The sequence below is a fragment of the Echinops telfairi genome, unplaced genomic scaffold (assembly GCF_000313985.2).
Source record: "Echinops telfairi isolate 266 unplaced genomic scaffold, ASM31398v2 ScPeMD7_2291;HRSCAF=2852, whole genome shotgun sequence".
NCBI classification, from domain to species: domain Eukaryota; kingdom Metazoa; phylum Chordata; class Mammalia; order Afrosoricida; family Tenrecidae; genus Echinops; species Echinops telfairi.
The window spans coordinates 4,077,428-4,089,636 of record NW_022106189.1 but is presented as its reverse complement, the minus strand read 5'-3'; the positions used below and the strand labels follow the sequence as shown (position 1 = coordinate 4,089,636).

General features: G+C 49.2%; 1 protein-coding gene across 2 annotated transcripts in view; it reads left to right on the top strand.

Moving 5' to 3' along the window:
• The window catches only part of ZNF536 (zinc finger protein 536), a 379,804-nt gene extending 369,021 nt beyond the window's left edge, over window positions 1-10,783 (top strand). For both annotated transcript variants that reach the window (XM_045293780.1, XM_045293779.1), the window contains one exon: window positions 10,484-10,783. In XM_045293780.1, the coding sequence (XP_045149715.1) occupies window positions 10,484-10,728 (245 nt within the window). In that variant the 3' untranslated portion in view covers window positions 10,729-10,783. The remainder of the gene's footprint in view (window positions 1-10,483) is intronic.
• Window positions 10,784-12,209: the final 1,426 nt, after the last annotated feature.

The window sequence follows — 12,209 nt, the reverse complement described above, 5'->3', positions numbered from 1 at the left end:
CGGGAGGCAGGCTTCATCACACATGTCCATCGCAGCCTCTGGCAAAGCTCTCTGCATGGGTGTCTATTTTGAAGATGGCGCTTGCTCCCTCGGGGTCCCTGTGGCCCCTTCCTCTATAGCACAACCTGCTGGCTGGACACTCACTAAGGAGCAGCTTGCTGTCCTTTCCTCAAGAACACACGCCCTCCTCCCCCTCACACAGGGTCATTCAGCTCGTATTGGGTGGGTATTGTGAAAGGGGTACAAGCAGATGCCCTGCCGACCCACCCCTGGAGCACTGAAAACACCAGATGACCCCAACAGCAGCCTGCTCAGGCGAGTGCACCACCAGGTGCCCATTGGGTGCTCCCGGAAACAGGCTACCATGGATTCAGAAGACTTTTTTGATGGGAGCACCCTGACCTCCCTTTGGTGTAGACATGTGGCCAATGCTACTGTCCGTGCCCCTTAGGGGTACATGGGTGTGCATATAGGGGGGTATATACTTAAGTGTGTGCATGCTTTATTGCTCACACCCCTTCAGAATGCTCACAGGCTACCGATGGAGCCCCCTAGGGTCTTGACTGAAGAGAATCTTGTAAAGAATTTGCCAACAAGAGGTGAACAGGCAGTGACAGGAGGGGGCACAGGGGAGAGGTAATCCAAAGGTTGACGTGCTGTTCAGAAACCCGCCCACTGTGGTGTGGACCACCCTTTGATCTTCCTGGCCCAGCATTTCCTCTCTGTCAAATGGGAAGATCCTTTTTTGCCAGATCTACCTTCTGGCAACGGCGAAGACCCACAGAGGCAACTCCTGGCAGTGGGCTTCCGGAGGAGGGGGCGAGGTGGATGCAGGAGAGTTTCACGAGGGGCAGTCTCACCCCCACAAGCCTAGGCCTGAGGGATGGTAGACCAAGGCAGAGGAGAAAGTATCAGGTTGCAGGCCGATCCCATCCACAAAACCCACTGCCCACAAGCGTTGAGTTGTAATGAATGGATGGTCCCCCCCAGGGGCAAGCACTTTTCTCTCCCCCTCAGGTACAAGAAAGAGCAGATATTTCCATCGTAGCAAGTAAGAAAAATATCTCCTTTCCTCCACTTTTGTTATAAACAATGTACGACTCACTTTCTCCTCACTCCTCTTGACCCTCCACACTGTATACATATTTATATATTATTCATAGTGGATTAAAAATGAATGTGCTCTTTACCACGGCTGCACGGTGCAGTGACAATACAGATTAACGTATGATGTACTTACTTTTCGCATGGCAGTGATGGGAAATGTTGATGGCCTCAAAGTGAAAGGCAGAGAGAGAGGAGTGAGGTGGTGGTGGTGATGTGTGTGTGTGTGCGTGTTGGGGTGGGCACCCATCCAGCTCTACCATCTGAGCTTGGGCTGGCTATTGAAGTAGACTGCTCTTTCACTGGGCTGGGGACAACTACCCAGCGCCCTTCTCCCACTGCATCAAGTCCAAGCTTCTCAGCAGGTGTTGTGAGCCTGGGCCTTGCCCTGCTCCTCACTGAGCTGCCCTCTCTGCCACACTGACCTTCTCAAAGTGCCCGCGAGGTGCGTCCTTCTTGCTAGAGTAGGAGTTGGCAAACTGTTGCGATGGAAGAGCCAATCCTGTCCCTCACCTGTACAGCAGTTTAAAAATGATTCAAGAGCCATAAATATGTTTTTACAAGTAAGGACAATTTAAAGTAATATTGTAAATGAAACTATGGTAGTTTTATTTTCATTTTTAATTTTACTTCAGGGTCACATACACGTACTGAGAGAGCTGCACGTGGTTCAAGAGCCACAGTTTACTGACCCTGGGCTAGAGCAGTGGTTCTCAACCTGCCTAATGCCGCGACCCTTTCATACAGTGCCTCATGTGGTGGTGAACCCCCAACCATAAAATTATTTTGTTGCTACCTCATAACTGTCATTTTGCTACTGCTATGAATCAGGCAATCCCTGTCAAAGGGTCGTTCGACCCCCAAAGGGGTTGTGACACACAGGTTGAAAACCACTGGTCTAGAGTATCATGCCTCTCCCTTTCCTTCCCAACTGCCTTCTTCATTCTTCCTTCCACCCATCTGTCTGTTCATCCATCCATCCATCCATCCATCCATCCATCCACCCATCCATCCATTCTTCCAACCACCCATCCACCCACCAATGCATGCACCCATCCACACATCCATCCATCTGTCCATTCACCCACCTTTCCATCCTTCCACACTCACATCCCTCTCTGCTTGCAATGTCCGTGGAGAGCTAAGCACTGTGCTGGGGGTGAGAACCAACAGGTACATCAGCAGCAATATTAACTATAATGCACCAGCAGGCCCTGTGCCCACTGAGCTGGGGAGAGAGGTATGATTGCCTAACTGTCCAGTGGCCCTTGTTAAAAGCCCTTCTAAGAAAAACCAAGAGTCTTTTATGATATGTCTCCCAGGCTGCCGTGGCTGGATCAGGGAGGGCTTCCTGGGGACAGAGGCAGCTGAGCTGCAAGCTGCAAGGGAGGGAAGCAATTCGATGGCATAGGAGAGGGGGTTCCCAACTAAAGGGATGGTGAGGCTGGAACCTGAGGCATGACAGCACAGGGACTGTTAGAGAACAGAGCTGTCTCTGTGGCTGGAGGAGGGGGTGCATCCTGGGGGTGGGGGTGGGGGTCATTGAGTGAAAGGAGGAGGGAAGGTTACGTTCCCTTTGACTGGGCTCTTAGGGGCTCCAATCCCCCCTCCCCCCTCACTAAAACTGCCACAAAGAGTTGGTTGGGGTCTAACTCTTTATTAGACCCCCAAACACACCCATCAAGCCAATTCAGACTCAGAGTGACCATCTAGGACACAGTAGAACTGCCCCACAGGGCTTCTGAGACTGTAAATTTGTGGGGAAACCATCTCTTCTTTTCTTCCATGGAATGACTGGTGGGTTTGAATCTCTGGATTTGTGGCTAGGTCCAATTTATGTCTAACCACAGGGCCACCAGGTTCTTTTCTTACCAAACCCCAAACCCCAAACCAACGGACTGCCATTGAGTCAATTCTGACTTATGGTGACCCTATAGCATAGTGTAGCAAAGAACTACCCTTTGGGTTTCTGAGGCGATAAATCTTCACATGAGCAGAAGCCCACAGAGTGCCTAGTGGGCTTGAACTGTCGACCCTGTGGTTAGCAGTCCACTGCAGAACCCACTAGGCCACCAGGGCCACTCACTCGGGCCAGGGCCATTTAAATGATGGTTCCTTCTAGCATAAGGCCTGATACCCAGTAGCTCTGAGCCCGCATGGGCTAATCTGATTCTCACGTAAAAGGCCGATGCTGAGAGTGAGCTGCTTTGGACTTTGATGGTCTTCGCTTTCTGAGAGGCCTGGCTCAAAGGCAGATACCCCAAAGGGAGGCCCCAATTTACGTTGTAATTCAAGGCTGCCTGAGCCATACTGACACCAAGCAGAGGCACACAAAGTCCTTGAGGAATCAGTACTTTTGATGAGGAATAAAGTACAATGCTCCTTGGCCCTGCTCAGATATGCGATGTGATGACAACCAGAGAACAATAATAATAATAGTTGAATGGTTCTTAACGCTTACAAATATGCACAAATATAGTTTACAAATATCTAAAACTATATGAAATAGCACTTGTAGTCTACAAATATCGTTTACAAGAACTTGTTCTTTATAGTTAACAAGTCATCGCCCTACTATCTCGTTGGATTCCTTCCACATCATCACTCTGTGCAGATATTGTGATCCCTGGAGAGACTATTGCCTGAAGTTCTTTTCTAATGGGTAGATAATAAGCTGGTTGTCTTTATGCTCAAAAATTCACCTAACATGAAAGGTTGACCTTTTTTTCAGTTCTTAAAAATTGGTGAGTACTTGCTGCCTCTCTAGGCTCTGGTGAATGTCTAACACCATGACCGAGATGGCCTGGTATTTTATTTCATTAAAATGGGAGGGTGCACCTTTTTAGGGACAGAAGGGCTCCCCTTTCACCCAGAAGCCCTGCAGCAGCTTCTCCTCTGGGGATCATTGACCTACCTCCACCAAGAGATCTGATTTTCCCCACGCCCCGCACCTGGCCCAGCAAGACAAACTGAGCGCTCTCAGCACATCACCGAGGGCTGCTCTTGCAGCTGGTGGCCAGGCAGGCGTCCTCCGCTGTTCACCATCCCAACGGCCCGGGAAGGCCTCAGCGGTGCTCTCAGTATTGGGCTGACTGGAGTTGAGCCTCCCCTTTTATGATTATTGTTGTAAATGGGGTGAAAGCTTACAGAGCATCTTTGTTTCCAGTCAAACGACTTGTTCAAATGTGTTTTGTGCCATCAGTGTCAATTCCCTGACTCATAGCCGTCCTCTCCCTCCCCCCCTGGGGTCCCCGCGTCTCTGTGTCCTTCATTCCTGCCCAGGGCTGCCCTCTGTGCCTTGGCGTGGGGCCAGAGCTGCCATCCTGATCTCCTCATGTGGATTGCATTAAGGAGTGCTCGGCGCATGGGCATTGTTTTCACTCCATAGCTCACCTGCCGTCCGGTTGAAAGGTGATTTGGGGCCATGGGTTCAGTTTCAGAAGTGAAGGATCACTGTTTAAAGGTTCCTCTAGTCTCTACAGACCAGGAAGTCTGGGTTTTTGTGTTCTGGAATTTTGTCCTACGTTTGTGTTTCTCCCTCGCAGTCGTGGCCTTGATCAGAGTAGCAACCGGAGGCGATCTCGTTCTTCTGCGCTGGGGCGCTCAGGTGTGCGCGATCCGTCAGTCTTGAGTCTTTGATTCTGTTCACTCTGTAGACAAGGAGATGGCGCTTACAGGCGTCACCAGGTGGCCCTGAAGGTAACAAGCCTCTCCTCTGGGGTCCTTGCTCTGCGCACAAGAAGGAATTCAGAGGGAGACAGCCTTCAGACAGTCAGAGAAAAGGTGTGACCCAGTGACTTTATTGAGGAGGTGTTTTGGTGTGGAATACCAAAGTGCTCGCAGCTAAATTGAGAACGATGTAAAACAAAGAGCTAACCGTTCAATCCGGTGAATGGCGGACCTTCCACCATTGGCTGGCTTTCACGTGGGCCTTCTGCTATTGGCTGGCTTTCTGTAGGGAACCTCCCCTTTCCAAGTAGCCCTAGGTCCCAACATTCATACTACTTCCTTGTCACCAGGGCCCTGAAACCATAGACTTAACCAGGGTTAATCCTACCATGGTGAGGATCGCAGGGACAGCCTGTTGGCTCCTGCACACACCCTTTCTCCATCCCTTTCTCTTCTATTGATAAGGAAATGTGTCTTATCTAGTCTTCACCTTCTGCGTGCTGGGGAGGCATGGGGGAAGTGAGGCCCCGCCTCCCTTTTATGTAGGGTACATTTCACGGTCACCACTTTGCCCCCTGTTCGAGGTTCTGTCTGACTGACATAAGCTTTTAAACCCCCAGGCACTGCACACGGAGTGGGACTCAGAATATGGTCGGTGTGGGCTTGTCATGCCAGCCTACCTCGTTGTCCCTGAAGTGTTCTCCAGTCCATGCTGGTGCCTCCGACGACCTCAACGTCCCTGTGCTTGTGCCAACACAGGGCCTCCACAGGGCAAATGGCACGGAGACGCCTGGCACTTCTTCATTCAGAATTAGCTGCAGTCAGGAAAGTTCCACTTTCCCAAATTGCTTTCCATAGCAGTATCTTTCTGTTTGGGAAGACTTGTTCCCATCCCCCAAACCAATCCTCCACTTAATTTTGATCCTTTGAAGAATGTCAATGTCTTCTCCTACATAGACCCATATAGCCCTTCCCAATAATCTTCCCTCAGGATGGTCCTTTCAGTTCTTCAAATAGTTCCACCTGAATCTCATAAAGAACTTTTCCACAAGCAGTCCGAAGGGATGAGAGAATCATACGGAGGCACAAGGGAGGTGGGACGGAATCCTATGAGTGTATTATATGGTAATCGAAAGTAATGCATTTTCTATGCATGTTCTACACAAACATCATAATACTACTTAATGAAAGGCTTCAGGGGAACTAGGGAGTATGGGTACCTTACAAAGGGGCCCTGGTGGGGATGAATAACATTGGGAAACCTATGGGAACTTCTCCTTGATCCCAGAGGGAGGCTGTGAGTCAGATTTCACTAGATGGCAGTGACTTTGAGTACCTTAGTTAAATACGTTGGGAGCTTATTTTTAAAGTCAAACTTTCCAGAGTTGCTTGGGAACTTCCACATTTGAACCAATGGGTCTGGAACCACCTCTTGATTAAGCTGCCCTAACGATGATGGGAACCGTGCATAAGGAACCATGGGACATAAGCCTTGGGGGGACCTTTGCTATGATTATCATCTCTGCGAAAACTCCAGTTGCAAGATTTTGCAATACATGATTCCCATATTTTATGTATGTCTGAAAATGTCCACACACAGAGGTTGATGCACACTTACTTCCAGTTCCATCTCACCTAAGTTCACATAAAACCAATCCAATATGGACACTTTGACCTTGGAGGCATCCGAATCTGCCAAACACCCTGCATCTCTGATTCCGCCAGCAACTGGAGATCCAGATCAGAAACATAGGATAAACCATGGTTCCGCTTATGAAATATGTTGATAGGCATAATGTACTACTTTGTGATTTCATGCCAACCTGGCCACTCCCGAAAGAGGCTTTCATATTGAAAAATGAAAGGAGATACTTGCAGTTCTCTAAGATGTTTGCAGAGAGGAAAGGTTTCAACGATTTTCTCAGAGATGTCAGTCACACCCACCCTGGCTCATCAATAATGGTAATATCAATGATGTCCTCCAGATCTGCGAGAAAAACTCCAACAGTAGAAGCCACATGCATCTTGGTGACCTTGAGGCTCAGTACCCGAGTTTGGGAGTTGTGCTTCTCAGTTCTGCTAGCTCCTTTGTATCAGACTATGAAGGATTTTCTTTTCCCCACCTCTTCTTAAGTTTATTTACAAATGCTGCTTATATCACAGGGGCCATGCTGATCAATAATAAATACACCGATGAGTTAGCTCCATCTTGATCGGAGCCCCAATACTTACGATGGCAGTCAACCCATATTTGTGAGGGGCCACTGAGCTGTCCTTGTTAGGAAACAGAAACCACAGTCCACATCTGGGAAGCTTGGGGAAAAATGTAGAAACTTGACTGAGGTTTCCAGGACCCTCCATCCTTAGGTTGTTCCGGATGATTTTCAACGGATGTTTGCCTGTTAGCTGGCACACGACACCTTCCTTTGAGACCACAGCCCAACCCCAAGGTGAGGAAGAGCAGAGGCCATGCACAGTGGTTGCCATGACCTTAAATGCACCTTGAACTACAAGTCTCAATTCTCCTCATCCAAGGGCGGCCGGTCACCATTGTTCTAGCCCTAAGTGTGGTTCTCGGGTGCAGGAAGGCAGGAGGGAACAACCACTGGTGACTCCTTCTCTTACTGGTTCGGCCCTCACTGTGGGTAGAGCAAGCATAGTCACCTGGTGCTTCATTTTGTTCTTAAGTCCAAAGATCTGCAAATTTTTTATATTAAAATATTTCTTTAATGATAATAGTTAATAATATTTTCCCATCTAAGCACTCACCAGGATGGAAGTATCAGTTTTGCTTCTTTTTATTTTAAATCATTTTATTGGGAGCTCTTATAACTCTCATCATAATCCATATACACATCCCTTGTTTCAAACATATTTGCACACATGTTGCCATCATTATTTTCTTTCTTTTTTTTAATAGTTTCATTAGGGGCTCATACGACTCTTATCACAATCCACACATACATCAATTGTGTAAAGAGCATTTGTACATTCATTGCCCTCATTTCTCAAAACATTTGCTCTCCATCTAAGCCCCTGGCATCAGCTCCTCATTTTCCCCCTCCCTCCCCCTCCCCCCACCCTTATGAACCCTTGATAATTCACAAATTATTATTTTGTCATATCTTGCCCTGTCCAACATCTCCCTTCACCCACCCCTCCGCCATCCATCCCCCAGGGAGGAGGCCACACACAGATCCCTGTAATTGGGTTTCCCCCCTCCAACCCACCCTCCCTCCACTCTCCCAGCATCGCCACTCACACCACCAGTCCTGAAGGGATCAGCTGCCCTGGATTCCCTGTGCCTCCAGCTCCCACCTGCATCAGTGTACATCCTCTGGTCCAGCCATATCCGTAAGGTAGAATTGGGACCATGATAGCGGGGGAGGAGGAAACATTCAGGAACTAGAGGAAAGTTGTGTGCTTCATCGCCACTACATCGCACCCTGATCTGTACATTGACTTAGGCAACTAGAGAGTACATCTCATTCCACCTGGTGTTAGGTGTTACAGGGAAACGAGAGAAGCAGAAGCTCTGTGCAGAGATGGGTCTTGTCTTTTTTTAAAAGGCAAGGTGAAGTTCTAAGATAACAATTTAGTTCCACAAGCAGTTCATTTCTGCTTGTCTGTGCCAGCTACTGGGCTTGGCACCAATGCTATCAAGATGGCCCAGAACTCACAGCCTCTCAGGGGAACCATGCTTACACAAGCCCATAAAACTGCCTCTCTGGCAGCGGAGTCTTCAAAGAAGAGTGGGCTGTGGGAGTGAATGGAAGCGGGTTTCCGGGTAGAAAGCTGAGGGAGTAAGGCCGTGGAAATGCTGGGTCACCGCCCCCCCCCTTGTCAAGGAAACCACAGGCTGAGCTGCTGCCTGAGGAGCTTGGTGTCATGGGCAGCAGGCATTGGCACTGGGGAAGCTTCTACAAGCTGCCATTTTCATAGTGGCCATCGGCACTGGTACAGCCTGCCCCAGGCTCGGAAGAGAGAAGTCAGCAGGTACATAGGACTGATTGCTCCAGGCGTGGCTGTGAGAAGAGGCGCACGGACTCCTGGCGTCTATTAGAAGGACGTCCAAATCTAGCTCGCCTGGCAATTTGCTGGCAAAGAGGCCTTCAGCTTCTAAATGTTTGGAAGGCCTCTAGCTTCTTAGGACAGAGATTGTTTGGCCAGATAGATTGCATGGGCCTTCTGGTGGTGTAGTGGTTATGCCTTTGGGCTATGATCTGCATGGTTGGCAGTTCGAAACCAGCAGCAGCTTCTTGGGAGAAAGAGTGGGCTTTCTTCTCCCCTCAACAGTCCCAGTCTTGGGAACACACAGCGGTGTGTCACGGTGGGGCAGCACTGACTCAATGGCAGGGGGCTTGGTGGGGGTCTGGTCTGCTAAGACAGCTTTGGAAAGAACTGCTGACTATGCTATTTGGAGGCTTTCGGGGAAGTGGTGGGCCTCTTTATGTACTTGTTTACTTTTTCTGAGCAAATGAAAGCCGCTGGGGGCCTTGACCTCTCTCAGTGCTGAGTGGCATGACCTTCTGGAGTGTCCAGGAAAGCACGGCAGCAGCTTTCTAGTCTGGGGGGGTGTGGGGGGGCGTGACGATTTTGTTGTAATGGCCCCAACCAGATGCTTCACCAGCCCCTCCAGTGGGCAGAGATGAGGCTGCTGTGAATCTGAGCAGAGAAAACAGGCACGGAGGGTCAAATGGATTTCCCGGCGTATGGATCCCTTCTTCCTAATCAAAGCCTTTCTAGAAAAACATGCTTTCCAACTGCTCAGAGTCTCGCTTCTTTCAAACTCAAGTTGGCTTCCATTCCTGGATCACCCTGGTCTGGCCTTGGCTGCTTCCGGCAGTAGCTCTGAGCTTCAGCAATCCCTCCAGTCCCCAGGTCCAACCCTGTCCAAGGGCAAGGCTTGGGCAGTGGCCCTCTTCCCCCCCACACCCTCCCACTCCAAACAGCCCCCCTGTGGTGTGGGCTTGTGGATTCAGGTTGAAATTGGGGGGGAGGAAGAGTGGACTGGTGCTGTGGAGGCCCCATACAGCCACCCAGAGGGAGGGATTTATGTTTTGTGTGACAGAGGCCAGCACAGGGCAATTCCTGAGCCAAGTCCTTGTCTGCACACAAGAAGGGTTTGTTTTGTTTTCTAATTTTAGGTGGTTGATCATCAACAACAACCAAAAAAAAAAAAAAAGGCACCATAAGAATATTTCACAACACATAAAATTATATGAAATTCAAATTCCAGTGTCCATAAATAAAATCTTTAATTTCACCCATAAAAAGCTCGTGGAAATTGTATTTTCTCTCTTGTTATACCATTACCCATATAAACTCCTCAGCTTTGCCTCAGCCTGCCAAACCAAAAATACTGACAAGCCTAAAATCTGGTCCTTCCTTTGTCGGGGGGATGGCGGGGGTGGGGGTGATGGTTGAGAAATGCTGACCCTTGGTATCGAGAGAGAAATCAGGTTTGTTCTCTTGTGTGAGCCACCGAATCTGAATTTAAACAAACAAAAACCCGGAGAGGGCAGAAAGATGGCCTTTGATAGGCTTTACATTTTGGTCTTCACAAATAATAACACTACCTTTTTAGTGTTTTCATTTGCGAATGTTAATGCTGATAAGAATGATGGCGTCATACTAATAATCCTGGTGTGCTGGCATGGGGGTGGGAGGGTGCACGGCAGTGCTGACTCACCCCTCTTTGTTCCCACAGGTCACAGGCCCTTCCAGTGCCGCTATTGTCCCTACAGTGCCTCTCAGAAGGGGAACCTCAAGACCCACGTCCTCTGCGTCCATCGCATGCCTTTTGACAACAGCCAGTATCCCGACCGCAGGTTCAAGCGTTCCAGGGTGGACGCAGAGGCATCTGGGAGCTTCGAGGACCCGACGGCTGTCAAGGCGGGGAGCTCAGCAGAGCTGGCTGAGGAGGGCAGCCATGCCCAGGAGGAGCACAACTGAGCTGACCGTCCCCCTCAGTGCCATGCTCTTTGACGGACGCCCTGTGAAGGGTACAACGCTGGGCATAAGAGTTTGCTAACTGCATTCCAAGAGGGGTGGGGGGTGGGGCCAGAAACCACACACACACACACACACACACACACACACGCACGCACACAACCCTCCAGTCCTCACCCCCCACCCCACCAAGTGTATAGAATCTACAACTTTTTAAATAGATCTATATATATATTAAAAACAAAAAACAAAAAGCGACCAGCCCTTAAACAGGGCTGCTAAACTGTTACCCAGCAACAAGTCCTTCCAAACACTGCAGGTGGGAGAAAAGTGATTTCCACAAAAGGTTTGGTGTCCTCTGAGCTCTGTGAGGCCAGGTCTCAAGACTCCACTGTCCAAGACTCATGCTCTGAACCAGAACGACAAAAGCAAAACAAAGAACACAAAACAGGACCAACCTGAGCCTGGCTCAGAGAATTTCGTGTTGCCTCGAAGAGGGAGGGGCTGAGTTTTCCTTGCTGAGAAATCCTTTCTAATCTGACACCCGCCACTGTCATTTACAGAGCACCCTAATGAGGTGCGCTGGGAGGCAGCGGTGGTGCCAGTCAGGCTGGAGCGGCCACTGCAGCGAAAATCAATGCGCGCGGTGTCGTCAGCGCTCTGAGAAACCTTAGACGGCCCGCGCCAGGCCCGCCAGCACTGCGGAGCATGGCAATAGGACATTGTCCCTTAAAAAAAACTATTGCCGAATGAATCAATGGCCAGGAAGTGTCTGCAGAAGAATGCCCATTGCAGGTTTGATGAGTAATTCCTTTTTTTAGATCAAATTGCAGAATTGAGGCAAATGTTTTTCTTCTTTTCTTTTTATAGTTTGCCTTTTTATATGTTCTTTTATCTGGATGAAGAGAGGTGAGCACTAGAACATGGTGTTTAGAAGTAGTAGCCAACCCTATCCATAGAAGGTTCTGGCAAGAAATGGAAATGTATGGACTAATAGAAAGATTTTTTAAAAAATTAGAGTTGTTATTATTATTGCTTTTACTTGAAGGCAGATAGCCCCAGTCCCTACCCCAGGTCCCCCCACCCTCACCCCCGGGAGCCCTTGAGAGTAGCTGTAGACATGATCTACTCCTGTACCAGCCCTTACGAAATAGCTGGTATTCCTGTGCCAAGGGCACTCCGTGCCCTCCAGCTCCCAGGAAGAAAATGGTTCGAGTGAAAAAGTCTGTTTTTGTAAAAAAAGAAAAAAAAGAAAGAAAAAGATCGTGTTCTATATTTTTGTAGAGTTTAGCTTTTTCTACTAATTGGATGCTCCAAATTGATCAAGTTCTGCAGTCCCTCACGGGAGGTTTTTGAGGGCCAGCAATATCACACCCAACTCCTTCCAACTGGGTCCAGAAGCCTCCGTCCAGGCTGACCCTTGGCACCTGCTGGAACGGTGCACCGTGCGTCCCCATGAGATGCATCCTGGGGGGACACGAAGC